The sequence below is a fragment of the Lissotriton helveticus genome, chromosome 11, assembly GCF_964261635.1.
Source record: "Lissotriton helveticus chromosome 11, aLisHel1.1, whole genome shotgun sequence".
NCBI lineage: Eukaryota > Metazoa > Chordata > Amphibia > Caudata > Salamandridae > Lissotriton > Lissotriton helveticus.
This window is the reverse complement of record NC_136072.1, coordinates 774,904,879-774,923,742: the sequence shown is the minus strand read 5'-3', so window position 1 is coordinate 774,923,742 and position 18,864 is coordinate 774,904,879. Positions and strand designations below refer to the sequence as shown.

The 18,864-nt window shown below is 45.5% G+C and overlaps 1 protein-coding gene across 3 annotated transcripts in view; it reads right to left on the bottom strand.

The window, feature by feature from the left end:
- Window positions 1-2,156: 2,156 nt before the first annotated feature.
- The window catches only part of ANXA4 (annexin A4), a 145,988-nt gene continuing 129,280 nt past the window's right edge, over window positions 2,157-18,864 (bottom strand). Inside the window, exons 12-14 of one of the 3 annotated variants that reach the window (XR_013602492.1) lie at window positions 13,711-14,647; window positions 13,054-13,214; window positions 11,124-13,015 (exon numbers count right to left, since the gene is read on the bottom strand). Coding sequence is in view for 2 of the 3 variants with exons in the window: in XM_078666686.1 (XP_078522812.1) it covers window positions 7,692-7,751; window positions 14,525-14,647 (183 nt within the window). In the remaining variant the exon portion in view is untranslated. Of the gene's footprint in view, window positions 7,752-11,123; window positions 13,016-13,053; window positions 13,215-13,710; window positions 14,648-18,864 lie in introns of those variants that run through there. The other 2 variants (XM_078666686.1, XM_078666687.1) reach the window with 2 other exon arrangements.

Sequence of the window (18,864 nt, the reverse complement as noted above, 5' to 3'; positions counted from 1 at the left end):
CTCTTTAGGAGGCCCTTCTTCCAGATAACGATCATTCGCCTTGATCCTCTTTTTGGAGGTCGATTTGGAATCTTATTCCTTTTGAAGGCTAGCTACACATTGAGGTCACTCCTCCGTACAAGTTTACTTTTTAGTGGCAATGGCTGAGACATGCATCAACCCCAAGTGTTTGTATGTCATGTTTGTTTAGAAGTCAATGTTTTGTAGGGGTCCAATCTAAGTGGAGTGTCTATCCAGGTCAATTATCGTTTCAGGAAGTAACGTTTCTTAAAATAGGATTACTCCGCTTCAAATGGTGACTGGCTCAGTAACCCCTCATCCAAATCTTCTACCCTTGATGTTTCATTATCCACCAGCTCTACACCAATTTCGGGGCCTTCCTCGCATAATTTGCCTTAAATGACTTGAATGATCCCTTTTAGCCATTTGAGCATCATGTACCCATCACCTATCCCTTTAGAGCCGAATAGTTTTCTTGCATCAAAATGCTGTACTTTTACACCACTTATGGGGTGTCTCTGCACACAATAGTTGTAAACGCTTTTATGATCAGTCCAAGGGAAGCCAGTGATGTAGTGTTGACAAAATATAGCAGATCAGTTTTCCATGTCATGAACCCCTAGCCACATTGAGGCATTCGGATACATCCTGAATGGCGCAGGCTAGAAATTCATGGTAGGCATCAACATTTCTTCTATGTCAAAGATGGTATCTCCAGTCTGTTCCACGGCTGCTTTTGATGCAGTTTTCCATTGTTGGCGCAGCGCTTTAGTGGACTGGCAAAGATATGTGAACCAGGTAGCAAAAGAAAAATATCTAAGATGGAGTTTGTGTTCCTGAGCAGTGTGGGCTTCAGGGTCATTATTAAAACAAGCGGTCATATTCCAGAGTCGACTGTTGATGGCAGAAGTGGTGCTGTATCAACATATGATGCAAACATGATATTGCACAGGATGCCATCAAGGCTTTATCCCTCAACTATTCCCAAAAGACTCAAGTTCCAACCCATCAATGAGATCTTTCAAATTTCCCTCATTAACAACTTTCAGGCAAACCTAGAGGTTGACCACAGCCTGGAAGAGTGCAGAAAATGCAACCAACACCTTTCTTCTAGTTTCTGTTCCCGTCAAGGCTCTGTAATCTTAGGAAAAAAAAACTAGGGCAGTCGGAAATAAATGAGTCCACCATAATAGAAAATTCCTCTCTGCCCGGTCTATAGTGAGTCACAATACTGTCAGGGTACAGCTCCGGAAAGACCTTATACAAACTGTAAGTGTGCTTGACCATTAACAGTACGTAACGGAATACCTTCTGCTGAAGGATAGATGCAAGGGTACCATTCAAAAAGGTTTTTATTCAGAAAGCGTTTGAAAGATGTGTGGCACAGCTACCCATCACCAGTAACAACCAACTAAACCGAATTAGGTTTCAGAACAGGCAGGGGAAAATCCTTCAGTAATTAGAAAATGATCCCAGTCAGGCCATGCCAAAAGAGAAAGACCATAAGATGGGAGGAATGGGGGGGGGGGGGGGAGGGGGGGGGGGGAAGGATCAAGCCAGGGAAAACTGGACTTTGACCTGGTAGCAGCATCCAGATCCAACCATTGAAAAAGCCAAAAGTTCAGGTGATGGCTGCCAGACTTTTGGCTCAGTCTATGCTGGTTTGGTAAAACTTTGTCATGGGGGCTGCTAGTTCCCTGCAAACAGTCTTTCACTGAAGTGAACTACTCTGTGTGCGTGTGAATGCTCATTTGATAGGGCAGGATGCCACCCCCTACACTGAAGTTGGTCAATTCCAGAAGTGGGCTGACCCATTGCTCCATGCTGTATGAGAGGAAGAAAAATATGAATGATCAATTAATAAAGAGGGCTGACAAAGCTCCTATATAAGCATAGTAAAATTAAAAGGTATTGGACAACACTAGTCCTGAAAATAGGTATGTACAGGCCAGAGTTGGTCAGAGGTTAAACAGCCCAATAAGCATCTCTCTCCACAACCCCCCCACAGTCAATCAAAAACTGATCAGGACAGTATCACTTAGAAACCGAACACAGAATGGGGAATGGCATCCTAGAGTTGCAGATAGCTGAACACTTTGACAGTCAGAAAAGTACATGTTTATTCAAAATATAAAAATCCACAACAATACAAAAAATAAGTTTCACAAATGTTTTATTTTTTTGTATGCAATTGCGGACCAAAAGACACCAGATAATATAAATACCAGGGTGCCCACATGTGTTGTGGAAGAGTTACAAAATACACACCCCTTTTGCCCTATGGAATAAGATACAAAGAGCATTAAAAGTTCTGAAGGTCATCATGAGATTTACAAATACCAGAAAAAAGAAGAAAAAAAAACACGACTAGTTACTGGCAATGGATTTTTCCAAGCCAGCTGCAGAGCATTTAGTCGTCCCCTCCGCAGAGCTTCAGCACAACCTTTTCATAATCTCCTGAACATTCCCCCTGCAGAAACAAAAGCAAAATGTATGCAGTTAAGAAAAAATATCCTGCTGCCATCTTCCACTATTTAAGAGGTCTTGGTTAATTAATGCAGCTGCTGCTGCAACCTCCGAGTGACATGGCGGTATGAGATTTTTAGCTTGGCCTAGACACCAAAATGCCAGTCTTTAGAGAAAAATAAAATAAGCATTTAAAGAAATGGAAAATAGAAACATTTAAAAAACAGCAGCACGTACCCACCTGAATCGTCAGAACCACATTTGTGTATGCTGGGTATCCTACTTTCCACTTGCTAGTCAGGGGTCACCCCCTATGAGATCCTAAACCGCTCCAGATGGAGCTTCTTCACCCACATTACCCATATTTCGCCATGTTTTTGGGCACCCACTTGCCTTCTACATTATTTCTTCCACTGCGGTGCAAAGGTCAATAGGTGTGCAACAGTCCTGTATGGGGTTGTCGATGCTCACCAAGTCCTGGCAATTTCCCTTTTTGCCATCATTAACCCCACTGCATCTTCTCATGCCCAGCTCCAGTCACATTCAGATATTATCCCCAGCAAGGCCATCTTGGGGTTTCTTAAGATACATAACGCTCAAGTGGTCGCAAGTCAGGTTCTATGTCAGTATGATTGGAGTATCTCACATTCCCTCACCACGTGAAAGAAATGTCCCTACATCATGATCACAGCAGGGACATATTGAGGAATGACTTCTACTCATTTCGTGGAGATACTTAGGTGTGAAGTAAACTCAGTGGAAGTATCTGAACTGGATGAGATGGAGCCTAACCAGTATCCTCAGTTCCCTGGTGGCCATCCTCACTTCAATCTATTCCTCCTCCCCAAAAGGGCCCATATCTGCGTCCAATTTCTCACTTGCTTTAGTAATTGGTCAGGGATATTTACCACCAGGTCTCCATATAACCTAGATATAGCCCCCCCCCCTCTCAAATACTAGCTTTCCTTTACGAGTCTGTACACCAGGACCGTTACAAGTAATTTTTTAGAAGTTTCAAGGGCACGCCTAATTTATAAGTATTTGAAGAGTTGGGACTTATGTAGCTCAAATTAAGTCGTGTAATTGGCTAAATATTTTGCCACATGGCAAGCCCCACCCATCTCCTAACCTAGATATGCCAATGGTGTCCCACCCAGAAAATACAACCAACTGAGGCACAGCCAGAAGCCATTTAGCATGCTGCGATAGTCACCCCAGTTATTCGGTCATGCCTAGATATCCCCAAGTATCGCCTTTGGATTAAAGGAATAGTCTGCATAGGCCAATGCCACCTGCAAATGTCTTATTCATGCAATGTCTAGTGCCCTTACCATACATGAACCCACTTTGATCTCAATGCACAAAGGATCTAATCAACACCCTAATTGTTTTACCAGGAATTTCTCTAGACTTAACTTCTGATGTGATCAAAGAAATGGGTATATAGGAGACATATTCCGCCTGTGCTTTACACTTCTAGGGAAGGATCACCACCGTGGCCCCCCCCTAAGATCCCAGGGCAGCACATTCAATTTTCAGGCCTCCTTGAACATCACTAGCATCTATGGGATCAATTTAGAGGCATGCCTCTTAACAGAATTCTGTTTGGTAGCCATTGGGGTATAGAAAAACAGTGATAGATGGAATGCTTGATTTAATCTCAGCCACTAGTAATCACTCGCCACATTCCAGTCTATTGTTATTTAAACACCTTGCCAACTCAGTTTGGACCCAGCCGCATGTAAATCAGTCTTGACCCTGCCTCAATGGGAACAGTCCAGCCCGTACTCCCAGGCCAGGTCCTCCCCGAACCGGAACACAAGCAACCCAGTACTGGTATAGTTGTTAGGGTTGATCAGCCATGTGTAGCTTGGTTCTAGGGACCGTGTGCATGGGACCAATGCCTGGGACCCATGCCTGGGCATACCTGTCCCACTTAGTTCAACACACTAAAGTAGACACAAAAAAAGTGATGGATGGAATGCTTGAATTAATCTCAGCCACTAGTAATTACTCTGGCAGCATCCCAATCCATCTGTATTTGACAATGCCACCTCAGTTTGAACCCAGCCATATGCAAATCAGCCTTGACCCTGCTCCAATGGCAACCGTCCAGCCCAAACTGCAAGGCCATGTCCTCCCTGAAAACAAGCAACACAGGACCAGTTTTACCCTAGGGGGGGCTCTGCAGCCAGTTATAGCTTGGTTCCAGTGAGGGTCATTGGGCCAGGGCCTTTGCATGTGGGAATGTCTCGGATAACAACAACAACAGTCTTTGTTATTGGTATGAGAGTACATCCCTTTTGTCTGGCAACAGTTTAGGGAGAGGGACAGCTAGTATAACTGGCTTCTCCACTGCAAAAGTTGTGATGTCTCACTTGGCTTACACTTGCGTACACCAACATCAAATCCCCACTGAATTTCAGGTAACAAAAGCATGTTATGTACTCAACGAGGAGACACAAAATAGGAATACTTCAGTTAAGTCTTGTGCATAGCACTGCCCGGTGAAATCCCAAAGAGGATCTCAGCAGCCATGGCCTGAAGGATGAGAATTATTCAATGTCACCTTCCCTTTCTTGGATTTCAGTGAGGCAGTTCTTTCCAGGATATCGAGACTTCATCCCACCAGCCCGCACAAACCCCCCAATCAGGTGCCCAAGGGCAATGCACGTCTCTTCCATAACTCCTGCCTTCCTCCAAGCACTCTTGGGGTTTTTATTAAATAAACAGAACATGGTCGATTTAGAGATACTTGAGCCGTTCCGGGAAGAGCAACATGTATGGGAGCAGCATGGTGCACAGCCTCTGTTTCACCCCCGAGAAGTGACGTTGCTGTTGGACCTTTAATGTATAGTCTGGAAAAGGCATGATCTTTGCAGCTCCACATTGCAGACGGCCTCTCCCCTTAGCTGCCTACAGGTGCACGTCTTCATCTGCGAAGTTAAAGATTTGCACAATAAGCGCCCTCCTCGGGCTTCAAGTGGCGGCAGTGGAACCAATGCCCTATGCGCTCTTTCTACTATGAAAATATGGTGTTCACTTCTCCAGGGATGCAGGATGTCAGCCAGCGTGTTCTGAACTGCATTGGGGATGGCCCTTCCGCTATCCCCACAATTCGGAGGTTATGTCGCCTGAGCACCACTCTGCATTCTGCATCCTCGACTTGGGCCTCCAGAAGTTGGATCGTTTTCTGAAGGGGCCCTATCTCATGCTGAAACATTCTGAAATGCGATTCACTGCCTCCGTCACCCTGTCCACAGGGTTCCTAAGATCCCGTCAAATGTAATGTTCACCATAAGCTTACCTATTTTGCCCCCTAGAGATCGATGTGATTCTTGGATAGCCTGCAATATCCACACGGAGTATGGCACGGTACAGGTTAAGGTGGAACATTTAAAAAGGAGAGGACTGTTTTAGATGTAGTAGGGGAGAGATCAACTTTGATAATGGGAAAGAATGGCATTCTCGTTGCACCCAAAAGTGAGTGCAAGCCCACCTCAAACAGTCAGCAGGGAAATATTCTTCGAGTCACACACATTGTTGGCCTAATATACCATCAGCCAATCAGTAATGTAACTTACATACTACACACAATAACTATACCCAAGGCTATACAGGGGATCCCCTAATATGGCACAGGGGCAGTTTGTAGGAAACAGCAGGTAAAAAGGGCCTGTGACCCTGAATTAAAATTACTACCACTGTCCACAAAGGAAACTAATGGTGCATTTCCTAAGTCTTCTGAAACAGGACTGCGAGTGGATTCCGCATTGTCCATTTCACTGGAAGAAAAACTTAGAACAAGCAACAAAAAAGAAACTATAGCAAAGTCTTTCAGCGGGTGAACAAATGCATAGTTGGTCACATACACGTAGCAATTCGTGGCTACAAATACATCTTTTTTCAGTTAAAAATTCTTTTAATTCACATTAGTCTCTTTCCCTTATGTTAATCATTAAAATCGTTTTTGTTTCTGGCAAAAACATGACACCAGACAAATGCTATGGCAGCTCTTCAAAAACACCTTTCATTTTGCTCAAAAAACAATTTATTCCAATTTAGAAGAGATTATTTTCTCAAAGACAGGACAGTATCTGAGAAGGATGGTTTATCAGATGGTAGAATCTGAAAGATCACAGACCCATCGACTTGTGCTAAGATAAAACAGGATAAAACACTAGACCAGAATAAGACCATGCTTCCACTAGAACTCCCTAAACACAATTCCCTAAAAGAGTTTTATCATCCCTCCATGAGAGAAGCATTTAAAGCCTCTCTCCATCACAAGTGTGAAACTCCCATTGTAGAAGGCAGAGCCTCTGAGCCACCAAATTAATTTTTTTACAGGTGACTTTAATGCTCTAATCTGGAGTAACTTTGAGCACACAAACCAAACAGAGCAGAAATAGTATACAATGGGAGGTAATTCATGGAAAGAAGGGAAAATCCCACCGATGCCCAAAGGTTTCCATGTGGCATTCGCCTATCCCTTCCGAGTGCACAACGGGCTGTAGGTCATAATTGTTATTAATTCCAGTTGGACAATAGTTTTATAAACTACAGGGCAAAATACTTGTAAGAGGATATTTTGGGGTATACTGTTATTGTGTTAAAGGACGCAGTGCTTAGAAATGCGATGGATGATTAAGTGTTAGCGGTGCACAGTTTATGGTTTTCAGTCATCATCAGTTCAATCTCTGCAAGTCCCTTTACGTTATTGCTTATGAACATAGTCCCCTTAGGTAGTTACTGCACAGGGACAGCCATTCGGAGATAGTACTCCTAAGGAACAAGACTGGTGTGGCCCGTCAAATAAGTGGATTTCCACTATACGCTGGTCCCTAAAACATCTGACCAATTTGCCCCTGTAATAGAATACTGAATCTAGTACATGACACACTTATTTATGTAACAGTCAGACAAATGACAGTCAGACAAATGCAAAAGACCAGGAACATAAAAGACTAGATTCACAAACCAGTTTCGAAATATTTTTTTATGGAATTAGTAACTGTAAGACACCGGCCAGCATAATTACAAGGCCGCTGCATGTGAAGTGCTGCAAATACAAAAAAAAAAAAAAAAAAAAAAAAGAAAAGGACCAGCCACGCACTGCAGAATTAGTAACTAAGTACTAAAAGCCCTGCTTCAGGACGCCATTGTAACATTTATACAAAAACTTCTTTGGGGCAATGGGTTTTTCTATGCCGACTGCAGAGCCTTTAGTCTTCCCCACCGCAGAGCTTCAGCAGAACCTTCCTGTAATCTCCGGAAGTGTCTCCCTGCAAGAAAGAGAAGGCAATAGGTTGTACGCAGACAAGAAAAAGTACCCTTCCATCATCATGCGATGTTTAAGATCTCTCAGTGGGTTCACACATCTGCTGCTGCAATCTGAGTGAATTGGAGGTAAGAGTCTTTCATATTGGCCCAGTCATTTCAGTGGTTCTACTTTAGGGCGATTATATAGTTCACTTAAATCCTATATAAGATTAGTCTAGAACTATGTACAATTCAATAATCTGATAGAATGCAAGTTGCCGGATGGCTTTCAATCCTGTGGCCTTATGCGAAAAGAGACGTCCACTTTGGGTGCTTAACCCATTAGCCTATCAACCTAGCTAGACATTTTAGGAGCACCAAAGCGCACTTTACAGTCCATATTAATGTGAGTGGATGCCACACCTAGTGCCTGAAAGCACACTTCCTTTATTGGCCTCCTGTTCCTGAAACTTCTCCATCCTCACAGCTTTGGAATTGCATTGGGCTCTGAACCCAATTTCCCCAAGCCAATACTGTGGCTGTGCTCCTCTAAGCGGACCACCAAGTAGAGTAGTCAAAGATCTTGGTGGTGGCAAGCTTAGAATAGCGGCCAGTCACCTGAAAGTTGCCTGTCCACCTAAGTTTGTGACGTTAGTGTCTTTCCCTCTAGCACCCAGTTCTGAGCAGCATGCAGGGGACAAAAAAACTTGACCCGCTCCGAGGTTAAATGGGATGATTAAAAAAATAAGTGTTTCAAACATTTCTTCTGCGGTGTTGGGGTGACTGTCTGGTAAATCTTATGGTCTGAGGGGCAGTCCAGCTCTAATCCACTACACAAGGAGGGTGAGGAGGCAGCTCCTTCTCCAGGAGATGGCAGGAGACTCCCCGAGATGGGGCTGTTGGCGGGGGTGAAAGGGGGGGGGGGGGTAGAGGGGATGTAGATGGGCACAGGTCTATGATGCAGAGCATCCGTGTATATAGACACCCACTCTTTCTTCACATTTTACTACCAGACTAACAGGGCAAACAAAGTCCATGCAAGTCCGAGCAGCAAGACTGCTTACATTCTCCCAGTAGGAAGGAGGCTAGAGGACCAGAATCACTCCCTTACTAATCTTATCGGAGTACAAGGTGTGGCTGGTGTGGGGATGCTTTGTAGAAAAGGGGAGTTTGTAAACCAAGGACAAAGTGGGAGTATTCTGGATGCTCCTCCTTTTGCCCGACTGTCCTGGCAGCCAGGTCTGGCAGATGGGAGATTGAGCGTGCCTAAATCAGGCAGAGTGGATCCATGCTACAGTACCCATTTTTATTAGATTTGATAAAGAAATAAGTCAAAGCGCCCTAAAAAAAAAAAACTTTGAAAAAGAACATGGGCCAAAGGGACAGTGTTGTCAAGTGTACTTCTAGGCAACACAGGTTGATTTTAAGCAACACTGCTCTTAATTGGTTCGTTGCACACTTATTTGATTATTCAGTACCAGAGGTCATTTTTTGGTATTCTTTTAAAGCCAGACTTCGAGCTTAGGACTAACCTCTAGGGTCTGGAGTGGATATTGTTCTCCTCAAGGATTTTAAAATCAGCATTGAAACCATATTCATATCAAAAATGTACTGGAAAATACCGTTTGGCTGCTACAACTCTCCATATTCTTGCAACAGTAGGACGGCTACAATTTTAAGAGAATCGTTTCTCTTTCCCTCTGGCTTACTCCTTTACACCTTCACTTCTAACTCCTGTTCTGCCACCTGTGAAGTAGCCTCAATGGGTGGGAGAGGACACCATCCTATCAGATGTAGAATCTGAGTGAAAGAAAATGTGAAAACGGAAGGAGCTCGCGAAAAGGTCTGTTGTACCTTATGTTAAAGCAGAACGCATTGCATGGAATTCATGACACTCGCCAAGGTTGGTTTGCCAGTTCCAAGGTTTGGAAGCAGCCATATCCAGCAGTGTAAGAACATGCCAAGCTAGTTGCGTAATCAAGAAGATAAATGGGATGCATAAACGGTCATTTAAAGCCATGCGCCTGGTCTGGCAAGCAGAAACTCATGCTGGTTAGAGGCAATACATGTTAGCTGAGCATATAATGAACTTCTGACCCACAGCACCATAAATATCTACTCGATTCATTTTTCTGACCAGTTACGGACTCCACGCCGACACATTACACAGATTCATCTGGAGGGTGGTCATTACAGGAAAGTTGGTTGGACCATGCCCTTCCCTCCCTGCTCGTGGTAATCTACTCGATTCATTTTCCTGACCAGTTACGGACTCCACGCCGACACATTACACAGATTCATCTGGAGGGTGGTCATTACAGGAAAGTTGGTTGGACCATGCCCTTCCCTCCCTGCTCGTGGTAATCAACAGATGCAAGCCTCAAAGGTTGCGGAATCAAACGAAGCTCTCTTTCAGTCACTGCAGGGACTGGGTTGATGTCAGATCTTATCACCCCTGGAACTAGACCTCATCAGTTTCCCAGACCCTGAACAGCTTTGCAGCTTACATGAACCAGTTTGCAAAATACGTCTCTGCAAACAATCATGTGACAAAAGTCAACATCAATGGACAGGTGTTCTTCAGTGAAGTACAGGACATGATCCAACTCCCTGGCAGAGTTAGCACACTACCTTTACGAGCAGAGAAGCATGTGTATTCTGTTAGCAACCTAACCACCTGTGGTCGACAAAAAGGCAAGAATATCAGCTGAGAAAGATTTTTTTCATCCGTAGATATTTTGACTTCATCCACAGTGGTTCATTAGATCATATGTCAATGGGAGTCAGTGGCTGAATTACTTTCTGGACAAGACCAGTGGCCTTCTCCCGGGTTTTTGTCTCAATCCAAAGTATCTTGGAAGCAGGATACTCGACTGATCTGACTGCAGGAGGGGTTGTATGGATTTAACAGGTCTTGTGCATGATGCAGAGTCGTCTAGTGGAGGTGCACTTGGGAGCATCCAGATGGCAATGTGAAGTGGTTTCTCTCCAGCTGCATTTGGCAGCGGGCGTCAGTTGCTTCCAAAGTTGTTGCCATACTCCACTTCTGCTCTCCACGCCCAAGAAGACGACAGTGATTCAGCTGCACTGGTGGCCTGGAGAATGAATTTGTTAGAAATGGGATTTCTGGTTGGCTGAGGCTTGCGCCAAAGCCAGGCAGAAACCACCACTCTAGTCAGGGTAAGAGGGGAAACACACTGATATCCCCTGCTCACCCCCTTGGTAACTTGGCACGAGCAGACAGGCTAATCCCCAAGGCAATGTGTAAAGTATTTGCACCAACACTCACAGCAACACAGTGAACACCACAAATGGACACTTCACCAGTTATTATAAAAATATAAATATCTTAGGCAAATCACAAACGCCCAAAAATGCACCTACATAAATTCCTCTTTTTTAAAATGTCTCCGGAAAAATTTTCACTTTGGTAATTGTTCTTAGTGGATTTTCTCAGTAAAACAAACTGGTAGGTTTCGGTGTCAAAAGCCCAAATCACGTAAAATAGCAATAGTACTGGTCTCTTTAACCCCTACACAGTTCTGTTATCTGCACAGTTCTCTCGTTCGTAATGGGCCTTCCCCGACTGGCGACTGCTCCGCATGCAGTAATGGCCAAAATATATGCCCCCGAAATAACGGAAACAAGTAGGCTCCTTAGAGCGGACCCCGGTACTACAGCTCTACTGCTAGAGGCAGTAAGGGAGACCTGGCGGGCCTTTCCCGCACACCCACACCACCGTCTCCAATGGTAACAACAAGGCGCTTCTATGATTGATGTTGAGCGGCTACCTGGGGGCCCAGTCTCCTTCCTCGCTTCGGCAGCAGCTGATCGCAGGGACGTGGCGGAGAGAGTACGGCAGTTCGTGTGACTGCTGAGGCAGCTTCCTTCATGCGCGGCTCTCCTGCTTCCGAGGCCGTCCTTCCAACGTCAGACGAGCAGGGAAGTCTTGTTGCTAAGAGACACCCCAAACCTCCAGTGCCTTCACAGTCGAGCCCCTTGGTTGCTAGGGGACGCCCAACGCTGCGGCCAATCCCAGCGTGGCGATCCCCTGATTTCAGCAACAGGGGGGAGGAGGGGGTGGCACTCACGAAGCTCCCGGGCAGCTGGCGGTGATTCCGGATGGGGCGATCTCGTGCCTCCCGGGTGGTGAGTGTAACCCCCTTAATGCAGTAACACTGAAGGACGGGGGCTGTTTCAAAGCTCCCGGGCCAGCAGGAAATCTTGGGCACGACGCCTAAGACCAGACGTGGGCCGGCGAGGACAAAGTGCCGGTCCTCTAATAATCACACTGGCCACCAGCGGGGAAAAGTAGCACGATGCACTCACATTTCAAACACAGAATAGAAAAGCCATCTTTCCTCAAAGATGCGTTATCAAATTCGGAGTACATGGATACCAGACTTCAGCTTCCCATCTTGCTCCTATGGGGAGATATACAGGTACACATGGGACACAGCATTCCCCATTCTATCCTATGGGCAAGATGGCCGTTCAATAGTGAAAAACAAAAATTGGCAGTATTTCACTATCAGGACATGTCACCCACACTAGTACATGTCCAATCTTTCACATACACTGCACCCTGCCCAGTGAGGTACCTTGGGCCTACCATAGGGGTGTCCAATGTATAAGATCAGGGAAGGGTCATGCCTGGTCAGTGTGTACACTGGCCAGGAGAACATGGCAGTTCAGACTGTGCACAGGCCTGAGACACCATTTTAGGGCTACTCGTGTGGGTGGCACCATCAGTGCTGCAGGCCCAATAGTAGCCTTTGAATTACCAGCCCTGGCACACTCTGTGCCCTTTACTAGGGACTTTACCGGTAAAACAAATATGCCAATCATGGATAATCAATCACAGTAATAGTTTACAGGGAGAGCATATGCACTTTAGCACTGATCAGCAGTGGTATAGTGCTCAGAGTCCTATTGCCAACAACCACAGGTCGGGAAAACCAAGGGAGGAAGAAGCAAAAATGTTAGGGATAACCCCGCAAAAAGGGCCATTTCCAACAGAATGGTAATACCGGCAACAGCAGAGATGCTCTCCGGATTTCAAGTTAACCTAGCAGCTTTGGTGTCTACCAACCTCAACTTTGGAGCATGTTTCTCTGAATGGTTTTACTTTTGCATTCTTAATATCCACCTTTGAGCTTTTCAAAGTTTTGGAATCCTTAAGAGATGGCTTTCTGGTTAGGATTTTCTGCCTGCTCTGCAGGCACCTCAGGCAGAGGACAGAATGTTTAGCTAATTTGGGCAGAACCGCTCAGCAAGAGCTGCTAGCCTCACACCTTCTGGATGGTTTTTCTGGTCGTGCACTACCGCTTCGATTGTGGGATTGTGGGACCCCCCCCGCCCCCCAATACCCCCTTTGTTGCTGATATAGCTGCAATGCACAGCAGTGAAGGACTTCGATTAGGTACAGGGAGGGGGCAGCAATGGTTTGGTTACGCACATGTAACACAGATTAGCTCGTTACAGTTCTGCATCTCCCCTTCACGTGTAAATGTTAAATGTCGTATACTTGTAAAGCGCACAGCTGCCCCAGCAAAGGGGCGTCCCGGTGCTGTATACCGCTGGGGAACCCATCCTGGCTTTCCCTGTGAGATGGTCCCTCCTGGGCATCTCCAAGGTGAAGACAAGCATCCCCGGCGCTGATGGGGCCGTTAGAGATTAAGCAAGCTATTGCCCAGAGTTGCTGAGTGGGACCCATGGTTGGAGTAGGCACCGAGGCGAGAATTATCGAGTCCGCTGACCATGGCCCAAGACCCTGCCACGTCGGGAATCGAACCCTGGTCCCTGGCCGACCTCTGCTTCCGGGTCTGCCGCCTCTAACCAGTGAGCCACACCACTCTAACCAGTGAGCCACTGTATAGGGTACCTAGAGCATTGCTTGGAGGAAGAGGTAGATTAGGGGAAGAGACACTTCTAGATGAAGCAGGAGGAGCAATGTACAGCAGAAGAAATGACAAGGCAGGCCTTGTGGTCGTGCTCCAGTCGGAGGCTTCCTCTCCCACTACTAGGTTACTGTCAAGCAAATTGTTGCTTATTGTCTAGTATCGATGTAGCTCAGAGAAAATCCGCTGCAAAATAACACTTTACCTTTGCTCAATTACACAACAGTGGTCCCAAAAACTTTTATCAGCGTCAACCACCACACCCAAAAATGGAAAACCGGAAACAGAAATTAATTTTGGTGGTACCAAATGTTCTGTGTGTGCACAGTCCTTTTAATGGTTTCTGATCTTCATAATGCTCCCCCACCCCTCAGAAGCATGAACCTAGAAGAGTTCTAAGCACACGAAGATGTGACTTGCATTGCATATTATTTCCCTTGCAAACTTCTGCGATGACATTATTTCAGCTCTGGCACTAGACAATGCATCTATAAGGCAAATGTTTATTACGCGTAGCATGCACACAAAAATGGGAGGCTAAATGTCAAACAAACGCAATCCTAGAAACAGATCAATTTATATGAAATCGAAACATTTCCCTTCAGGCAGAAGCGGATAAAAACTACGCCCAAGTCATACAGAGATCAGGCCCATATCTAGAAAAGGCAGAGGGAAGGAGGGTCCTCAGCCATCCAATGATATTAGACCAAGACCTCTAGGGCACTGGTTAGACAAGGGCAAATTAGTGGCCTGGCATGCACAACTGTAATACTCTAAGAGCACTATAATATAGAGAAGACAGCCCATTGGCTATTGCCAGACCGCAATAAAGCTTGCCCGCTACTGGTGTACCCGGGCACAAGTAATGTCCTATGCCAGTAGGGCAGTCATCTCACCTTGATGAACGAGTGCAGGGACTTCCCATACATTTTCTTGAACTCGGACCGGATTTCCAGCATATCAATTTCACACCGAGAAACCATCAATCTGATCAGGGCGTCGTCATCAGTGCCAAGTCCCTGTAAAACACAGGAAATGTGTGAACCAACGTATGCACTAATGCAATTTACTAACATTTATTATCATTCATTGCACAGTACACATTTCTTTTTTACTAATAATTTGACATTTAACAATTAACAAAAAGGCAGCAGAAAACATATGCATTTTCGATTTCATAATTGTTTTAGGGGATTCGTTGAAGGATCCACAGCTCTGGAAAGGATAATGTTACTTACCCAGTAAACATCAGTTCTTGGCATGTACAGCTGTAGAGTCACATGCTTTGCATACTCCTGCCATCTAGTGTTGGGTCCGGATGTTTGCAAGTTGTTTTTTCAAAGAAGTCTTTCCAGCCATGAAGTAGGTGACTCCTCCTTTCGGTGATAGTGCGCATGGGCATCGACTCCATCCTTAGATTATTTTCCCACATAGGGTGAGAATGGAGTTAGCAAGTAAAGAATAGAGATGTCCTTGCTTATGTATGTAGAATAAGATAGAGAACTGCAACAGCTACAGGTACCCGGGGAAGCAGGTGGGCGCATGTGAATCTACAGCTGTACATGCCAAGAACAGATGTTTACTGGGTAAGTAACATTATCCGTTTGAGGCATGCGAGCTGTAGATCACATGCTTTGCATAGATTACACAGCAGTATTCTCCCAAAGCAGGGGCTAACCTGTAGCTGTTGGAGTGGTCTGAAACAGTGTTCTAAGTACTGCCTGGCCCACATTAGCTTGTTGTCTCGCTAACTCATCTACACAATAGTGCTTGGTGAATGTGTGCGGTGTAGACCATTTTGCAGCTTTACAAATGTCAACTATGTGGATGTTACCTAAGAAAGCCATGGTAGCCCCTATTTTGCGAGTGGACTGCGCTCTAGGGGGTATAGTTAAAGTTTTTTGCTTTTGCATAACAAGTTTGAATGCATTCAACAATCCACCTGGCAAAACCGGACTTGGATACGGGATTACCCTGGTGTGGGGGTGCAAGAGCAATAAAAAGTGGTTTGTTAAGAAATGATTTTGCCCTTCCAATGTAATATAAAATGGCTCTTCTGACATCTAAGGTGTGTAGAGCTCGTTCTGCCACTGGATCAGGTTGAGGAAAGAATACTAGTAATTAAACCGACTGATTGATATGAAAGGCAGAAACTACCTTAGGTAGAAACTTGGGGTTAGTACAAAAAACACTGTCTCTGAAGTTACAAAAAATGTTGTGCCTGTAGTTCACCCACTCGCCTCAGTGACTGATTGCATTGAGGAAAGCAGTCTTCCAGGAGAGCAATTGTGGCTCACATTTATACACAAGTTCAAAAGGTGGGCTCATTAATCTTGTGAGGACTATGTTAAGATTCCACACTGGGGCAGGTGGTAGTCGTGGTGGTATAACTCGCAAGTCCTTCCATGAAAGCTTCGATTGCTGGCACTCTCAACAGCGATAAATGTTGCCTATTTTGTAAATACACAGCTATTGCAGCTAGATGTAGTCGGATAGAAGTGTAAGCTAATCCTGACTGCTGCAAGTGTATCGCATAACAAATTATATTTTGTATTGAAGCATCAAAAGGATTGATATTGCGGTTATTGCATTAGATAACAAAACGTATACATTTAGCTGCATAACAGGCTCTTGTAGTAAGCCTTCTGGCTTCTCTGATGTTCATACAGTCTAGTGGGAGATTTACAGAACCAAACTCTGCTTTCAGGAGCCAGATCGCGAGGGTCAGTTGTTTGGGATTTAGGGGGGTCTGATTTCTCCATGGCTCTGTGTGAGGAGACTGGATGTGAGGTATAGCTTTTGATGTGCAACTAGGGACAGCTCCAACAGGGTTGTGTACGACGGTTGACGGCCCATGTGGGAGCTACTAGAATTTGCGTGAGGAATGTTTGTCTGAGTTTCTGAACCACTTATGGAATGAGTGGGAGAGGCGGAAAAGCATAGGCAAATATCCCTGACCAGTTCATCCGTAGTGCATTGCCTTTGGAGAGCGGGTGTGGGTACCTGGAGGCAAAGTTTGGGCATTTTGCGTGGCAAAGAGATCTATTGGAGGGACTCCCCAACTTTGAAAGTATGGGAGGAGAACTTGAGGGTGAAGTTCCCATTTGTGTATTTGCTGTCTCCATCTGCTGAAGATCAGCAATCAGATTGTTCACTCCTGGGAGGTGTTCCTCTAGGAAATGGATTTTGTGGTGAATGGCCCACCTCCTAATGTCTTGGGCCAAGTGTGACAGTTGGAGAGAGTGTGTCCCCCCTTGTTTTTGTATGTAATGCATAGCGGTCATGTTGTCAGTACGAACTAGACCAGCTTTGCCGACCAGGTGAGTCTGAAATGCTTTGAGCGCTAGAAACACTTCTAGCAGCTCTTGATGGTTTATGTGAAGAGTTGTTTGCGGTTGACTCTACAGGCCTTGCGCTGTGTGGTGTTGAAGATTAGCCCCCCCCCCCACCCCCCAACCAGTGAGGGACGCATCCGCTGTTAGCATGGTCTATGGAATTGGGTCTATAAAAGGCCGTCCGTTTGATACATTTTGTGTGTTCCACCACTGCAGAGAGCGAGGAGTACAGCCGCTCACCAACACTAGATCGGTTAACAGACCCTGAGATTGGTTCCACTGACTTGCTAAGCAGTCCTGTAGGGGACGCCTGTGAAGCCTGGCATAGGGAACAATCATGATACAAGATGCCATCATTCCCAGTAGTTGCATATACACTTCAGCTGGAAGCAAGTGATTGGCCTGAAACTGGAGAACTAGAGCCTGAAAGTTGCGAATTCTGGGTCCATTGGGAAAGGCTAGAGCCTTTGGAGTATCAAAAGTGGCTACAAGGTAATTTTGTGTGTTGGAAATACGATTGCAACACATTGACTGTTAACCCCAGTTGGTGCAGTAACTGCATGGTCCTGTGAGTATTTCAGAGACACTTTAGATACGTACTATTGATGAGCCAGTCGTCCAAGTAGGGGGGAAGACCTGAACGTGTGGTCTTCTCAGATGAGCAGCAACAACTGCCTGATACTTTGTAAAGACTCTGGGAGCAGTGGGGACTCCGAAGGGGAGTACCTCGAACTGGTAATGTTGGCCCGCTACCACATATCTGAGAAATTTGCGATGAGCGGGATGCATTGGAATATGGAAGTAGGCACCCTTTAAGTCTAGAGTAGACAAAGTCACAGTGTTGTAGGAGTGGGAGCACTTGTTGAAGTGTTACCATGTGAAAATGGTCTGACTGTATGTAAAGATTTAATTCTCGGAGGTCTAAGATTGGTCTGAGAGAACCGTCCTTTTTGGGTATGAGAAAGTAAAGGAGTTTACGCCCAACCCGTGGTATTGTAGTGGTAAAGGCTCTATAGCCCCTTTTAAAGGGAGAGACAACCTCTTGTTTGAGGAGGGGTAAGTGATCCGGTGACAGTTTGTGTGAACGTGGAGGAATGTTTGGAGGATTGTATAGCAGCGAGGTGTAGTCGTATGGAAGAGTATGCTAAGTTACACCTTTGTAGATGCAGCAGGTAACAATGTTTTGTATGGAAGCGTCTAATGGGTTGATTTGGTTATTGTTGCAGTAAATAACAAATCTTTTCCATTTAGCTGCATAGCATGCTCGTGTGGTTGGTCGTCTTGCCTCCCTAATGATGTTCATGCAATCTGGGGGCAAGTTAAGGTATCCAAATTCTAAGACCTCAGGAGCCAGATTGCTAGGTTCATCTGACTGGGATATGGGTGTCTGATTTCTCCATGGTTCTGAGTTAGAAGATGGGGTGCAAGGCACAGTCTTTGATGAGGAACTACTAAAAGTTCTAGGAACGTTGTGTACCACGGTTGTCTCGCCCATGTGGGAGCAACTAGGATTAGCGCAAGTGAGTTTTGTCACAGTTTGTGTGCCACCAGCGGGATCAGCGGTGCTGGGGGAAAAGCGTACGCAAATCTGCCTGAACAGTTCATCCATTTCGCATTGCCCTGTGACAACGGATGTGGGAATCTGGCGGCAAAGTACTGGCATTTGGAGTTCTCTTTTGTGGCAAACCGGTCTATTTCTGGGTGACCCCACTCTTCGAAGAATGGCTGGAGAACTTGGGGGTGAATCTCCCATTCGTGTAGTTGTTGGCTGTGCCTGCTGAGCAGGTCGGCAATTTGATTGTCCTTTCCTGGAAGGTGTTCTGCTAGGAGAAAAATGTTTTTTGGAATCGCCCACTTCCATATGCTTTGTGCCAGATGGGACAGCTGTGGAGTGCGTTCCT